This window comes from Columba livia, chromosome 4 (assembly GCF_036013475.1).
Source record: "Columba livia isolate bColLiv1 breed racing homer chromosome 4, bColLiv1.pat.W.v2, whole genome shotgun sequence".
NCBI lineage: Eukaryota > Metazoa > Chordata > Aves > Columbiformes > Columbidae > Columba > Columba livia.
In genome coordinates, this window is record NC_088605.1 from 57,652,115 (window position 1) to 57,669,839 (window position 17,725).

A 17,725-nucleotide genomic window follows, 5' to 3' on the forward strand; every position below is an offset into this window, starting at 1 on the left:
AATCTGGTGGGATATTTTGTTTTTATGACCAACAAAAAATGAGTGAGGATGAGTCTGTTTTGCTTATACATATTTTTAATTGAGTTTTGAATTTGGACTCTATATGAAATCTATTTTATATGTTGTCTGAAAGCTGTCCCGTATATGTTATTGTTCTGATGTCTGTCTTAAATTTGGATTGCTGTGTGCTAAGAGGTTCCACACACCAACTGCCCTGACCTGTAGATGGTAGTACTCGTGATGGCTGCATGTAGCAAGAATGGGAGCAGAAAGCAGGAGATGGGGGGGAAAGCCTGAAAGTTTTAGAAACATGCAACATTTATATGTGTTGTTTTTCATGTAGCAGTTGGTGGGGAGCTGTTTACAGTTTGGCAGACGGTCATGTTTTCGGTGTCTGATCTATTGGGATCAGAAAAAGGATACAAGTGTACATTATTCATGCAAAAGGCCTATGCGGTTATTTTATGGTGACTTACTAAAGGTCTTGAAACCTGACTTGTGTGCACTGTTACCTAGCAACATGTTATAAAGTCACTGGGGGAGTGGGCTGTATCTGTAATTTTGTATGTGTGCATATTGGGATGAAAATGTACTGCCAGTCACCAAGTTTACTGCACAAGGAGAGCAATGTTAAAAGGAAAGAAATTTCTTTTCTCCTGGGATTTATATTGTGCTATATACATTTAGTTCATGCTTTCTTCCATACAGGGTGCATAAATTTAGAGTAGAAGTAGTTCTCTTCTATCAAGTTGACTAAGTAATAGCTGCATGTTTTGACTGCTTACTGTGCTGAACCAAGTTCCTTTGAGTGATATATTAGGACACTCTCTTGTTTGGCCCATCAGAACTTCAATTATTGACCTTACCTTTTCAATGATGTAAATCTTTTGACATCTCAAATTGTATATGCCAATTGTAACAGCCAACACAGATTTGTCGAGACCGAATTATGTCAAAACAATCTAATTTTCTCCTCTGACAGGCCTTGTGGCTAAGAAAGAAGCAGCAGATAGATATCTAGACTTTTAGAGTTTGGCATTTATTCTTATTGCATATTGATGGTTTAAATGAATGTTTATTTTTGCTTGCCAATGTTTACTGCTCCTCCTCTTCTCAGTTGGTGTCCATTTGTATGCCTCCAGTCTCAGGGGAGACCTTGTGGCCTGTTGGTTTTCATTTCTGGGCAGTTTTGGCTGCTTCTTTTTCCAAGCATCTGACTCAGAGGAGTTCTTCTTTCCCTTAAGACGTAAGAGTTATGGTTTCCAGTACCACATCAGAGCAGAAGTTCAACTGGTGCATCTAGGGTGGGAGACGGTACAAAATTGGTGTTTATCAACTATTATGAATTTTTAAATTGAATCTTAATAAGCACATATATGGTCTTGACTCTCAGTATTATTTCTGATTGTGCAGTGCAGTACCTTTCTAGCCTAGATGAAATGGATATCAGATTGTTGGAAAACAGTACACTAAAAGCAGTTCACAGTCAAAAGAGATGTGTAAAAAATGTGCAACTATTCAACAGACCATTGCACAAATACAAAACTAGGGAACAACTAGCTAGGTAACAGTTCTCTGGGAACAGAACAACCTCATACTGGTGCTTAAAAGACAATTATTGTACTGGGATGTATACAGAGAAACAGCTCCAAAGGAGGAGGAGACAGTCCTGCTCTTCACAGTTTCACTGAAGTCCAAGGTTTTGGCACTACAATTTATGAAGTGTGGACAGTTGGAAAGACTTGAGAGGAGAGCAGCAGAAATGACTGGAGGTTTAGAAAGCACGTCTAGTGAGGATGGATGAAAGGGAGTGAGGTTGTGAAGCCTATAGAGAAGACTAAGGAAAGTCATTAATAAGCCTTTAATGCATTAATAAGTTTGCTTTGGGGGAAAGAAATAATCTGTTGGTGATTCATCATAATTAAGACAAAAAATAACAGGTTTATCTTACTGTAGGGTTTAAGCTGGCATTAGGAAAATCTTTCCAAAGGCTGAGGTAATTAAACCTCTGAGATAGTTTGGCTGGAGAGATTGTGGCATCTCTGCCACTGGAGAGTTTTAAAAACAGGTTAGAGAACTACCTGCCAGATATGGTTGATCACATATTAGGCAGTAGGGTGGACTAGATTTGTCTGTCCCAGTCAGTGAACCATAGGACATCAGAAGCAGTTGCAAGAAATTCAAGCTCAACAGCATAAAGCCACAAGCTGTAGAGAAACAAAGTGGGAAAAATATGTACAGATGTTAAAAGTTAGACCTGATTTTGAGTGGGACAGAAATCAATTGTGATGACACTGCTCATTGCTTGCCAGAAAGATTTTTAGTTCCATGTTTTCTGAAATAAGGCATAGCACAAACCACCAAATGTAAATCTAAAAATAAACCCTGGAATTTTTTTCAAGATTCCACTCTCTAGGTCCTAGCTTAAGGCAGGAGATGCTTTTAAATTCACAAGAAATTTAAAGGAATTATCTGAGATTTTATTTAAATTCAGAAAGGCTTATTGTTTGTAAAGACAATTAGCATATGACTCTTATAGAAACTTGAAAAATACTTGATCTTGGGCCTCTTTTTACCTTCAAACCTTCCCACTCTTTTTTTTGGTGGGATGGCTTGTATGCTTAAAGTTGCCTGAGTACTTTGCTGGATCAGTGAGTGCTTGGCCAGAAGGTTTTCTTTCCTGAGTCCCTTAATTCCACATTGAAACTTTATAACTGCATTGATATCTTTATCTACAGAATATTTGCTTTTCTTATTTCAAAAGTTTCAGTGGTGGACATTGTGTAACACATCTCGTTAAATACTGATGTCCTTCCACCCACTTCCCAGGCTTGCTTTCTTTTGTAATAAAAACCGGCTTTCACACTGATCCAAATTACAATGGCCAGCATACTCTAGTGAAGTTATTACTGTTGCCTGTGTTATGTGCTGATGTTACTTTTTATAACATTCGAAAATAAATGAATCCCATCAAAATGAATGGGATTCTTGCGCTATTGATCTCAAAGGAATTCTGTGTGGAAACAGTAATTGTAAAGCATACTTCATTCCTGGCTTTGTTCCCCCCATGCTCTGCGTTCATCAAGTGCATTACTCTAGAAAGCTTGTCCCTTCAATCTTGTGATGGTGTATATTATCAAGTATGTCCAACTTCTGCAGTTCTTTTATGTTCCCCAAGTTACTCACATGGCAAATCTTTAATATAGAAAGGGGGAAGGAGTGATAACGTGGAGAGTTTGGGGCTGGCTATGTTAAACAAATTACAAACGATGGTTTCTCACAGTTTAAGTCACATCTGATGTCACTAGAACGTGAGGAGTCAAATCTTTATTTTGGAAAATAATACCACCATGGAATTTTGACTGTCCAGATTACTTGGACATTGCAGTCATGTTTTGTAGCTGGTTCCATTAATGGAATAATGAAACAGTGAATCATCAGACAGCTACATACAAATATTAGTGGATAAGCTAAGTAGTCACTTAGCTTATTTGTTCTGTTTGGCTCTTGAAAATTACTGCAGTCCTTAAAGGTAACACAAGTAATTTGAAATATTGCAGCATTTGCCATTGACAGTACTGAAGTGGCTAGTTTGAACTATTCTGACAGCTATTTTTAATATAATAAAAGCATATTCAATTAAATTGTCATAATTGATGTATTTGTGTAGCAAGTTCCAAAGCAAAGACCATGCTGCCTATATTTAGGATGCATAGGTTATGCCAAAATGTAAAATTTCAATTAGAATATGTAAGTGCGCAGGACTGGCAATTATTGATCCATATCCTTAATTTAAAAATACTGGGAATTCCATAATGCTGCTGTCAGTGTAAATACTCCTGATGTCATCAAGTTCTCTCTTTGAAGTGTCTCTCCAGAGTCACATTTTCATAATTTCCTTATAGATGTCTAATTTCAAATAAAACTGGAAAAGGGCAAAAGCATGGCTAATTAAAACTTGGGCAAATAAAAAGCGTATACTAATCTTTGCCACTGATACATCACTCACCCTTATGATCTCTTTCCAGCAATTGCTAGTATAACGTGCAAGAATTTCCCACCGTTCTTAAAATCATACCCATCACATTTCATAACTTGAAAGAATATGTAGAATTTAGCAAGATAAAGCAATGTAGACTCTGTTCTAATGCAGTCATTGAAAATGCAGGATAACAAACTGTTTTTTCGTGTACTCAGCCCAATACAACTTAAAAGAAGACATTAATATGATTCGGGACCAGCTCTGTGCTTACAATTTAGTTTTAATATCTACACAAACTGTAATACTTGGGAGTGTAAGACTAGCCTAGCCTGATGACTCTTTTGCTTCCCTGATTACAGCACTACTCTGGGCAGAAGTCCTAACTCTTGAGCCTTCTGTCACTTTTATCCAAAATGGGAATTGAAGGCATTGTGTAACGCACATCTTGGAGCGTGGGGGGATGTGTTGTACTCCAGGTGCCTTAGCAATTTGGCTAACTCTTCCATTTCACTTGGACCTAGAACATTGTAAAATTTAGAGAGGACCATAACAGGACTGGTCATTCTCCAGTGCTGTCTCATTTTGCTTAACTATAGCTCCTTAAATGCAAAGCAGATGTAGAGGAGATCAGGGTAATTAGCTGACCTTTTCTTAACCTCTGTTTACACATTTTTAACATACTTAAGCAAGATGATTTGGAAGACCTCATATTTTAAGTGGTCCCTGGAAGCTGAGAGATGGAAGGTCTTGGCATCATCGTACTTCTCATGATTCTACCCTCCACTGCTTTAATTAAAAAAATGAAAGTATGTTTTGATGCAGAGCACCTTTGAGTCATAAGTAGTTTTTTCATTGATAGTTCCCATCCACTTCCTTGGAGCCCTGTAGGTTAGTTTATTTGGCTGAGAACAGAGTAGAAGGCCTTGGAAGCGAGATGTCATTGAGTTTGCACTCCCAGGAGGGTTAGGTGACATGAGGTGCCCTGGGTCAGGTTAGTGCTCCAGGGCAGAAAGCACTAAAAAGAAATGAGACCAGCTAGGTTGTCCTGCCAGAAGAACAGTGTTTTCCTTTTGGGCCACTTACTATGTAGACAGCCTCTGTGTTTAATAAATTTAACATATTATAATTTATCAGCCCAATTGGATTTTAGTCTGGAGATTGTCCAACAGGTTCCAACTGCACAGATTTTTCTTGCAAAGCAGTTAGCTAACCGGTTGCCTCTTCTGCAGTGTTTGTACCCCTTACTCAGTTCTTGAGTGTCATCAAATATAAGCCACAGTCTCCATGCAGAATGCCAACACCTACCTGCACATTTCAATTACTAGAGCAAAAACAGCAGAAGACTCAAGTCATGCCCTTTATTGGCCACAGCTGCCTTCAGGACGATGGTGCCCAGTGTCGGGGAAATGCATCTTCCAAATACTGCGGAACTGATTTGTCAAAGATCCTTGGTTTCTTTTAACTGCCAGAGCTCACAACTTAACACCTAGAAGGGAAGGCTCCCCATGTCATTCAGATGGTCTGGCTCCAGCAGGACCTGGATAAAACACTGTCCTTTTTTCCTCAGGTAGAAGTCATACCATGGTTCTCTTGCTGCGGTTGTTCAGTGGAGAATCACAAATAACGGTTTTCAGCAAAGTATCAAGGATACCAGTTCAATTTGCAATGCCTTTTGCAATGTGTCCTCACTTTCCCCTTCTCCTTTAGCCATGACCAGCCTACCCTTTCTCCTCTTTGTACCTCTAGTCGGACATCACTTGTAAAATATAATAATATGATGGTGCAGCAGTGTCCTGTGGTGTTAGAGATTTTCATTACAACTCCTTTTGACCCAGACTCTGTAGGTTCTTTTTCTTGTGGCCTCCTCTTTTGTGGCAATATTTTTTTTTGTTGTGGATTCTCTTCTTTCTCATGTTCTTTGCTCAGACAGATGGAACGATGACCAACTCCTTGCTGATTGTGACTTATGACGTTGAACTTGGCTTGAAGTAATCAACTCATTTTACCTCTTTCAATTATATATATTCTGAGCATTTAGAAATCCTCCAAAATGGACTGATGCAGTTAGCAGCTTCTGTGAAAGTGTTTCAGACTAGAAACAGGTGCCCAAAGCTTTTCTTGTGGCATTTGGCAGTTTAAGGAAAGTGTTATAACTTTCATCATCTACTTTTGCCAAATGGATTAAATGATCCCATTTTCCAGGAAGATAAAATTAAGCACTTTGGAATCTTCTGTGATCTATTTTTTTCCGGATGTGGAATGAATGGAGAATTATCAACCATGCTTGAGAGTCTACTGCCAGTTGTTTGCATTTGCTGAGTGTGGTTTGGTTTGGGGTTTTTTTTGTTGTTGTTTTTGTGGGATTTTTGTGGGTATTTTTGTTTTGGTTTGGTTTTGGGTGGGTTGGTTTGGTTTGGTTGTTTTTTATTTTCTTTTTCCTCTCCTTGCTATGTACTTCAAAATTAAATTGCTGGGGTTTTTGCATGTAGTCTGCAGGCAACACATCCTTCAGTCTGTTCTCACGGCAGTGTAGGATGAATGTAAGTTAAATACAAATTAAGTATATGTATGTGTATCTATTTTTGTATGTAGATAGAAGATGTTACTCCTTTTGGGGAGTAATAATTTTTTTAGTTCAAATATGCTTTAATAGACTTCAATATAATATTTTTAATCTTTGTCTAGTTCTGAGTTTTAAAATATTTTTAATCAGAAGGTGGTTTAGAAACTGGTCTCAGTCAACTTTTATTTCTCTTGCTTTCAGTGACTTTCCTTACATCTGTTTATTGTTCTCCCTAATATGAGTAGTGAATGCATCATAGTTACTATTTCCCATGTGTTAGCAATTCTGCCCATAATTGTAGATCCAAGATGGGACAGAAGCAAGGGTGATGAGGATTTTAGTTGGTTTGGGGGGGGATTTTTATGTGGGTGTTTTGTTTGTTTGTTTTTCCTCCCCTTCCCTGTAGTTTTAGTGTATGGATCTGATAGACTGGCTAACCTCTTCCTTTTTTTTATTTGTCATTCTATTTAGGCTTCCTTTGCATAGGAATCTACTTTAGTATATTTCAAGATAGAGTAAAAGCCCCATTGATTGAAACTTTTTCATTGAAACCAACCCAATAGTTGTCTGATTTTAGTTTTGGGGTGAATTTTGGGGTGAATTTTGGGGTGAATTGTCTGATTTTAGTTTTGGGATAAAGAGCATAGAGATACCACTTGACACCTACCCTTGGTTTGGGTCAAGTTGTCAACTGAGTTTTGGCTTTGCAATAAGAGGGTTTAATAAATTCTAATTACTTCCAAAAGTGCCCCCTTCTTGTGATAGGGGAATCCATAAGGCACCTGCCACAATAGTGCCTGACTCTGAAAAAAGCTCCTAGTTTAAGGCTGTGATGGTATATTAATTCTGTTACAGTTGTTCTACTTGTGTGTAGATGTTTTTACTTGATCTTAACCTGGTGTTAATAATGGACCATAGTGTATGGTTGCAAACTTACACTAATCTGTGTAAGTGAGATTAATATCACATCTGTATTTTAAATGGTAAAAGTGTAAGCTGACCTGGTCTGTAGGGCTTCCCCTACTTGTTCATTTTCTGCCCTGGTTCATGGGTGCAAACACAGCTGGCTTCACAGGTTAATGATTGTTCTCAGTGGGTCTACCTCTTCACTCAGACTCAAGTTTCTTTTATTTTCTGGGAAAATTTGAATTAATACCTTATTGAAACGAAAAAATTCAAAATATTTAGTTCTCCAGATTCTTTCCCTATCAGTTGCACTCAGCTCCTGGTGGAGGTATTTTTCATATCAGTAGCAGCTAGAGTGGCATGTTTTCAAAGAGAAGAAATGCAGAACATAGTGCGGCATAGTAGGCTTGGGTCTTTTGTTGTTTGGGTGACCATTCATCACCCCACCTCCAACCCCAGAATAACCTGAGCTAGAAAGATGTAGGCCTGGATAAAGAAGATAGATGGATTTTTTTATTATTATTTTTAATTTTATTTTTTTGGTAAGTACCTTGCTAAAAGTTAAGATTGATTTGAGAGCCTTAACCTGTATTTTGATGAGTTAAAGCATACCTTATTGGTTCGTATTTCTTCTTCTGCTCTTTTTTAAAAAAGAAAAAGCAATTTCTAATACTCGTAAAAGTGCTTATAGATCATATTAAAAACTACACATATAAGCTAATTTAATTTCTGAGTAGTGAATAGCACCAGTGCGTATGTAGCTCCTTATGTGTATGCAGTTTATACCAGTTCCTTTAATCTTGTTCTTTGGTAATGGCTTGCCCACCAGTAAGAAAGAAAGAAAAATACAGATAATCCAAAGCTGAATCAGACAACCCTGGAATATAAACTGAAAATATATGTGTTGTATTTCAGGGTAATGTAGTATAATAGCTTTAAAAACCAAACAGACAAACTTAAAGAAAACTGCAAAACAATTGACTGTGTGAAAATGAATGAAGCTCAAAGTAGCAAATGGAAATATCTGTTTGAGATATCGGTGGTAATTGTGCCCCATATTTTAGGGTTGAGGACTCTGGGAGATGGTGAGCATTTCACAGTGGGATGCAGGGGTTCAGATGTTCTAGGAGTCAGATTTTGGGGGAACTGCTGAGAAGGAAAGTATCTGAGGAAATAAGACATGAGGAGCTGGAGAGTAGGTAAGAAGCAGTGAAGTGTAGAAAAAGTAGATGAAAGGCTTCAGCACGTGAATATTGCCAGAGTTTGTTGGGTTGATTTGACCTGTTAGTACCCTGCCCCTTCAGCCGGATGTCACCATTCCTGTGATATGCCAGTTCCTCAGCTTCTCCTGCTTGCGTAATGGGTTTGTAAAACAAACAGCTCTCTGCAGCAGGCAATGCATGTTGGCTTCTAATGCCCTGGTGCAGCTTGTGAAAGGGGTGGTGGGGTTCATCTTTCTTACGTGGTCCCAGTGAGATTTGACAGAGCTCATCTGCAAGAGTCCTGAGGGTCGGCATGGGATTGTCATGTGGAAGGAGGAAGATAAGTGGCAGAGAAAAGAAAGGTAGCGAGGTAAATGGTGAGAAAGCTTAGAAAGATAACGAAATGGGGATGATGCTCTTTCTTCAGTATTTGCAGAGACAGAGGTTTAGAGAGGTGAGAAAGATGTAAACTCATCAAAGTTTGGGGCACTGAACAAGTCATCTGCTCTGTGTTACTGGGAGTTTGAAGTGAAAATTTGAACAAGAAAAAGCCACTAACAGAGATAGGAAAGGAAGTATCTCTTCATAGTCAAAAATAAAGAATTATAAGAAAAACTGCTGACAAACACTGCAAAATCTTTAGTCTCCTATTTGTTGTGCAGTCTGCCAGTGAATTTATATTGCCTGGGTTTAGAGGTGTTGCTTAAGAGGAGTTCTTGGTTTTGTCCCTTCAACCAAATGCAATGCAAAGAATCTGTCCCTGTCCAGTGGTATTGGAAAGACTATTCAAGAACAACATTGTTCAGTGCGTAGATTATAAGCAGCCCCAAGGTCTCTGTACTCTTCTCTGATGCTGTGCAGCTGCTTACATATGGAGTATTTGAAAATATTATTTTAAACTTGTTCTTTTACCTTTTTTTACGGATTTAGAACTTGGAACAGTACTGTGATAGCATCTCCTAGTGCAGAGCTGTCTTGAAAGTCCCGCTATTCTCCATCTTAACCAATACCGACTTCTAGGACCTAAGAATTTGCAGTTCTTTTCTTTTTATGCTGCTCTTAGGTTTCCTGTCTTTCTGCTCTTCATCTCTTGCCTCTTTTCCATGCTCTAAGAACTCAATATGTAGTACCTGTGAGCTTTGCCAAATTTGCCCTTATGTGAAATGATATTTTAAACTTCCATCAAACCTATAAAAACTATACAAACCAATGACCAGGGGAGTGCTTGTAGGAGGAGTAGGGTCAAAAAAGAGGAGAAGGATGTTTTCTAGAGCTCTGGTACATGCAGGTTTTGTGATTCAAAACTGTGCGTTTGTATACAAGATGCAGATGTTTATCTCCTGAAGCATCTTCGAATACCGTTTGCCTTGCTCGCTTCCAGTACCTACTGTAGCATTTCTTAGGTTATGGCTTCTTCCTGCTACTAGCTGCTCTATGATTATAAATTACATATGTCATTAAGTGTTGGTTCTTCTCTTGACAGCTGCAAATCAAAAAGAGCCTTTGACTCCTAAATTTAAAGTGAAAGATGAGCCGAAGGATGAGGAAGCTGCAGGTTCAGCCTTGTCTCAGTCCAGCTACGTGTTCAGCCAGGAATCCGAAGCCTCAGCTCCAAACATCCCTGAGGAGAAACTCAAGTCACAGGAAGCACAGACAAATGTGATGAGGCAGGACATGTCAGTCAAGGCAGCATCTGAACTCCTCATGAAACTCTCAGGTAGATATTTAATTTAATAATATTCAACTTCTTGATTTCTTTTTTTTTCATGTATGCTAGCAGGGTTACCTTGCAGAAGGAATGTTTAGCTTTAGTAGCAAGTGAAGAAACAATTAAAAATGTCTGTCCACACAGTTTCATATATATATAAGACCTCTAAGCTTGGTCTGTCGCTATAGTATTTAATTACCTGTGCTCTGGTCTTCAAATTAACGACTATGGGATAAGTGAAAGGACATGACGCCTTAAAGCTTTTAGGTAGTGGCATTTTCAAAATCTACCAAAACATGTTAATACCAATGTATTCCCATGTGTCACTTCATCAACATCACAAGAAAGTGTGTTTGCACTAAACTATATTTGATATAGCTTTATAAATAATGACTTTTAAAGCCTTTTATTTTTCCTGACAATATATTTTACTCAAAATTATACAATACGCTGTTAGAAAGATGATGTAAACTGAGCCAGCTTTCTGCTGTTAGGAAGACCACTTGAACTTGCCTACATTGCCTTAGTGATACATCCTTCTGCTGGACAATTGGACAGTATTTATGCATATACACATACATACTGTTACAGCTGGAGGGAGTAAAACAACAATGTATGTTCTGCTAATGATGGTTTCTCAGACTGTCAGAATCAAGGTTTAACTTTGGGGGAAAAGGGTTGAATTCTCCCTGCTGGGAACTGGTTTTTAAGTGAATGATGAAAAGGCCTTGAATGTCTAGTAGACTTCAGTTTTTAGAACTGAGACATGAAAGTCAGTCTGGGAGGCTGGGTCTCATACTTCCACACATAAGCTCAATCAGTTAGCTTTTAAGACTTCTCCAAAACTGGACAAGACTTACATTTTAAGGATGCCAAAGTCACACAAGAGGTGCCAGTGGAAATGCTTACGAATTTAGTAACTTCTGAGATCCCTGCCAAACCTATCTGAAATTATTCGGCTTGATTCGATACTGTCAACATTGAATTTGAGCTCAAATTTATACCTGAAAAACTCTAACTCACTAGGATCTCTCCCATAAATTCTAGCATGTAATTAATTCACTCCTGTTCATACCTGCATGCTTTAATTTGCGGCAGAATTTGAACAATTGATTTGCAAGCCTCTGTGTTGATGGTGCAAGAAGTGCTTCCCAGCTGCAAAAGTTGATCAGAGCAGACGTTTCCAGTTTTTCATAGACTCCCAAATACCAAACATTTGGTTATTGGAGTGTGGTGTTCTAGTAAAAGAACTTTACAGCCTAATGAAGGTTAACCCGTGACTTTATTTTTCTTGGTCTGTATAAACTTATATAACTGTTTTCATAAAGAAAGAGCTCTGTAACTTAATGATTTCTCAAGTGTTTCAGAGACGCTAGGGTTCTTGATTGTGAGTCTTGAATTCAGCAGTAGCAGGCTGTGTTTAAATAGTTTTATTACAGACTTACATTTGTGCCTTCAATGCCTGTTTATATGGGTGAAATGTGCCATGTACAAGATCTTGGTCAAATCTTCAGTCACTGCTGCTGGGAACTCCCTGTCTTTAAAGGTTGTAGTAAGAAATATGTTAGTTCAACATTTTTCTTATTATCTCTTACGACTGAGCAGTTTGTGTTGATAGGAGTCTTTTTGGTTAATCCGTAGATTGGAAGGTAAAGAATTCCTCTGGGATTTACTCAGTCAGGATTGCTGCAGTTGGTATTCCTGAATCAGCCAGTGGGTGGGGTGGTATCAAGTTTATCACATACTCTGTTTTCAACTCGTGCTTTTTTGAATTGCCATCCAAGGCAGAAACTATAAAGGAGGAAAGCACTAAGATGCAGTTTTATGTAGGACAAATAGAAGAGGAATATCTAAGATCAACAGCCTCTTTAGTTTTTTGGTGGGTTTTTTGGTTGTTGTTGTTTTGTTTTGTTTTAATGTTTACTTTGTCTGGTAGAATATTCTGAGATCAATATTGACTTCCCAGCTTACTTTAAGCAATTCTGCACTTTTTCATTTTGTTTTGTTTTGTTGTTGCAGCTCTTTAGAACTTAAACAATGAAGTCACTTCTTGATACTGGAAGGAGAGGGAGAAAAAAAAATAGAGGAGAGGGATGCATATGTCTGGATGTTCTGCTGTCTTTGAGAAATCTTCAGTCAAGTGCCCTTATTACATTTTATATAATTGAGTTTAAGTCAGGTCCTTCTGGACTCTATATATTCTTGGTAAAGTCTGAATGGGTTACATCTTTGCCTTGTTATTTTCACTTTCTTTTGTGTACTGCTGATTACCAAAAACTGCACTACATACACATTCAGCAAGGGACTTCCAACATAATAGTACTTTGCTTTCTGCATTTCTGACATATATGCTTCTGTTACCCCTGAGCAATGATATTGCCAGTTGTTGCAGTGTCGTGGGAGCCTCTTGGGATTTAGGCACATACCTTGCTGTGTACCTTTCGTGTGAAGGATATGCTGGTTTCTATTTTTCAGTGGGAAATCTCTTTTCCCACCTGGAGATGCTGTGTTACTAGGTCTTAGCTGAGCTTGTGCAGTGTGGTGGGAGGCCTTTCCAGCTTGAGAGCCCAGTTTGGGCTGGCTCAGACTGTAAGAGAGACCTACTGCAAATCACCAGCCCTTACAATGGAGGGACTTGTCAGCCACTCAGGAACTACTCTGAACTGCTCTAAAGCTAGGAAGAACATATCTTACTGTAGTAGTACATTAACAGAACATTTAGTAGTTGTCATTGCAGAGGTAGATGTACAGAAACAAGAGAAAATCACACACGCAACTCTCTATTTTAGTTCTGCTACACAAGGTTCTCTCTTTTCTCGTGAAGCTAAAAAGCTGTTGGGACACTTGCCTGGTTCTAGCAGCACACAAGCTGTGTTTGAGGTCAGGCCCTTACCCTGCATATTATAATACTTTGGTGGAGTTGGACCTCATCTGGATATGATGTGCCATTTTATACCATTTTTTTTCTCCACTGTGTTCCACTTGGATTCAGATCTTCTGCCTCACAGTTCACAAACTTGATACCTAGTCGCTTGATACTTAGTTATACTTCTTCCAAAAGATTATTCAAGCTAAGAAGGCTGAAGTCTCTTGGGCATGTCTGGGCAGAACTGACTTCTATCCAGATAGTCAAAGCAAAAGTTCCTAACAACTGCTCTGCTATTAGAAATGAATGGAACACCCATTTGGGAGAAATGGTCTTTGGGGGTTAACAACCAAAGTTTGAGACTCAGTGTAGACCTTCAAACTACATTTTACAGAAAAACATAAAATGACTACCGTGATTTATACAGATGCTAAAAAGGGTGAGCTGTGGATTCTGTCCATTACTAAGTCTTGACTGAGTCTAGATCCAAGGGTAAGCAAATTGATTTGAGGAGATAGTGGAGTGGCGAATCACTCTCATCTCTTTTTGGAAGGGTGCCATTCCTGCAAGAATTTAAATTCCTATGAAATGTTGCACAAAATCACTTATTAAAAATGGAAGCAATGTATTTCAAATGCACCTGAATAAGTTTTCTACATTATTACCAGTTCTCCTTCATGGAAAAGCTAATTTAATTCTCAGAATGTTTATCTAAGTGGTGTAGCCACTGATGCCTGGTCAGTTTTATACACTCAGTCTTGTAAATTCTAAGGTAGGTTTCAGAGAAGACTGAAATTTAAAATAAATGTTTGCATTTACATGCTGATGTTTGAGTCTAAAAATTCATTTTCTGTTGAAACAGTCATGCTGCTGATATGTTTTGAGCATGTATTATCTGTCAGAAGCACATAGTGTTTTGCCTTCTCGTCCAAAAATGAATGCATAGCTGGAGGTGTACAAAATCTATTCCAGGTACTAGCATTTTATAAGCAATATTTTACCCTGATGCCTTGAACTATGACATTAGCATGTCCCCATCTTTCCTAGAAGTCTTGTCTGAATCACATTCGTCTTTACTCCAGCTATATTTGTGAAAGGTAGTAATTTTGCATTTCAGTAGTAACTGAGGTCGTTTTCCTCCTCTTTTTTTTTTGTTTTCAGTGGATCAATTCCCCATGTATTGCAGATATCCTTGTTATCACTAACAAATCCATGACCTTTGTACTATTCAGTTCCTTTTGGATTTCTTGTACTTTAGTCCTTGGGTCACATAGTGCTTCTTGTAATACACCGATTCCCCACAATTTAGGGTTACAGTGTCACAATTTAGGGTTATCAGCAGATGCAATTCATGCATACTTACTTTTTATGCCAAGGTTGTGAAGTAAAATGTTACGCACAATTGATTCCAAAAGCATTCTTAATCAATTCTGTTTATTATTGCCTAATTATATGACAATTCCTCTTCCAGCACAACTGGTTATTGTGGAGGTTTGGGGTTGGTGTTGGCTTTTGTTTGTTTGATGGTTCATTGGTTGGTTTTGGTGTTGGTTTTTTTTTTTGTTTAAGTCTTTATCCACTTGAAAACATTTATGCTGATTTCCTATTTTGTGCCTTGTGGGTGATTTTTTTTTTATGCTATATCTTACATTTAACTGAAATGACATGCATTAGAACTTCTATTTAAAAAGAGAAAGAGAAAGAAAAAAAAAAAAGAATGGTAGTACAATTATAACATAAGATTAAGTTCAGAATGCCTCGATGCTACTCCCATTCCAGAAATGGCACATTGTGCATTAGGGCACAGTGAGGTAAAGGACCATCTGAGAAGGCTTTAAATTAGCTGGTACCAAAATCAGTCCAGTCACAAGAGTATAGACTTCGAGAGGAACTAAATAATAATATCAAAGTTTGCTGACTGGGAGTGCTATCTGTGTGTTTGTGGCCAGACAGCTGCTGTCAGTTACCTCATTTTAAGGCTCGGGTGACTTTATGCTTGGCTGTCATCAGCAGCGTGACTGGACAACAAAAACATGTCCATGGCTGATAAGCCATTCTATTTAGGAGTGACAAAGTCTTTCCAGGTTTAGTGGGTTGCATTGGCAGTCTTCTGGTTTATGGCTACTATGGTGAAGAAAAAGTCCATTAGTACATCTTTGGGTGAGGTGGGGGGCAGACAAACTAGCCTTTCCGTATATTTCATTTTCATAACTTCATGGCTTGTTCTGGGAAGCGCAGGAATGGAGCAAGGCTGCTGTTTCTGCTGCTGTCAGGCCCTGGGAAGAGTCTTTGCACCCAGATTGCAGGGGAGCTGTCGAGTGCTTTCATCCCTGCGCAGACAGCCTTGGTAATGGGCAGAGGAGTGAAAACACTAGCGAGTCTTTTGTTCCTTGGTCTCTAAATAGCTCATTAGAAAGCTCTGGGCAGCAGCAGGTGCTCCTCTAAAAGCTCAGAAAAGTTAGCGGGGAAGTACCTGACTCAAAAATAAGACTTTGTTTTGATGGGAGCTAGAGAGATGGCAAGTTGCATCACCAGATTAAAATCTGCTACTAGCCAAGTGATTTTGTTTGTTTGTGTTTTTGTTGTTATTGTTTTCGTTTGGTTGTGCTGTGGGGCTTTTTTTGTTTTTAACCAACAGAAATGTGAAAATGATTGTGAATGGTTAGAGTGCAGCTGTATTTTAATTACAAGATACAGGGTGTTTCAAAAGGATGGAGCCAAACTATAATTGCAGTTTCACAGCAATTGGGTCTGTCTTTCAGAAACCCTGTAGAAAAAGGTAGAAGCTTTATAGACAGTTAGATCTATTATGGCAACATGTAGGCTCCAGATTTTTTTCAAGATTTTTAGACACTCCTGCTAATGCTGTACTACATGAAGTACATATGAGGCCATGGTACATACATTCAGTTCAATAAGCTTTTCCATGACATCTGCAGAATAACATAATCCCAAAAGAATTCAACTAGGGATGGATTCTTACCTATTGGTGAGGTTTGCCATCTTTCATGACAATGTTACTGTCTAAACCCAAAAGCAGGAAAATCATGGAAAAAAATTCTACAAATTCACAGAAGTACAGGGTGGGGAGTATGGAAGTCTGAAAAGTCTTAAGGTTTTTTTTCCCCTATAGATCTTGAAAAAATAATAAAAAAAAAATCACAGAAAAACAAATACCTTATAACAGAATGTAGCTTTTAGTTCAGTAGATGCTATCTTATACCTTTAAGTTACTGCAATTAATCTTCCTTTTTTCCATGACAGAGTACTCTTGACATTTAATGAAAACTATGTTAATTTAAAAGCTTACATAATTTGGAATAATAAATCATAATGTCTGTAGTTCAGGTGTGCTTCTTTTGGTGTTGTAGATTATTTTATTGTATTTTGGATTTGTTACTAAAGTGTTTAAACAAAGCCCTCGATGCTTTGGTTTGCTGCTATTCCATGGTGATATTCAGCCAGGTGGGAGTGGCCGCAAAGTTATGGAATGTGGGTATGTTGATCTTTTTTTCAAAGTGTCAGGGGTTTGTGGATGCACCATATTTGTGGAAGAGCCTCTTGCAGCGACCTTTGCCTTTGGAGAGTCAACTTGTTAAGGCAGGAGAACTGGAGCCACACTCTAGGCAAAGGTCCAGCTTGCTGCGGAAATGCTAGACTAGAATTTTCTTGAACTAGGAGACTTACTTATGCTGGAATATGTTATAAAATAACAGTTCACTGCACATGTAGACTTTTTATCAATTTTTTTTTAATTTATGTTTTGAGGGGTTGGCTGTGTTCTGCAAGTAGGGTCTTTCAGGTGCTCACAGTAAGCCTACCATTGAGATGGAAGGAGAAGCAGATGTGTATCACTGCTCAAATTAGTACATTGCTTTAATTTGCTCCTTCTTTTTGTTAGCATGCGATTTTGTGAAACTAAGCCTGTAGTTGCAAAATTGTATAACATGGGAGTTCAGTTTCCACTTTAAAAAATAAGAGCCATTTTATCTTTTATTGTTGTTGTTTTAATGTGGGATCCTGTTAGGTTGGTTCAAGGCCCATTGACATTGTCTTATCTAAACCAGCAGTTTGAAAAAAATACTAGCAAAATAAAGCATCGAGCACAGTGCCCCAGGGAACGTCAGATGTTACTTGTATCTCTGTAGCAGAACCTTCAGTGCTTGCCAACTGTTCCCTACCTCTGAGGTTTTATTTAAGCTGTTTTAGGGCATGTTTACTTCTAGCAAATCAGAACAATTAGCATAACAAAACGCCTGATTCTCCATACTGAAAGCTTCTGAAGTTGGTACAAGTTGACCCACTAGTTACCCCTGTCTGCTTGATTGTGAAAACTAGTACATGGGTCCAATTTATGAGACATATGGGAAAGGCTTTCTTTTCTAAGTTGATTCATAAAGTTGATTTGTAAAGCTGATGGGCACGTCAGCAAATATGAGCAACTTAGAATTTTAGTTGCAAGATGAAGTTTAAAATGGTGGGAAGACACATGAATAAT

General features: G+C 38.3%; 1 protein-coding gene across 18 annotated transcripts in view; it reads left to right on the forward strand.

Annotated features, from left to right (window-relative positions):
- Positions 1 to 17,725, forward strand: part of ZNF827 (zinc finger protein 827) — a 198,649-nt gene that overhangs the window by 134,195 nt on the left and 46,729 nt on the right. For all 18 annotated transcript variants that reach the window (XR_010472373.1, XR_010472372.1, XR_010472375.1 and 15 more), the window contains one exon: positions 10,137 to 10,370. Coding sequence is in view for 14 of the 18 variants with exons in the window: in XM_065061919.1 (XP_064917991.1) it covers positions 10,137 to 10,370 (234 nt within the window). In the remaining 4 variants the exon portion in view is untranslated. The remainder of the gene's footprint in view (positions 1 to 10,136; positions 10,371 to 17,725) is intronic.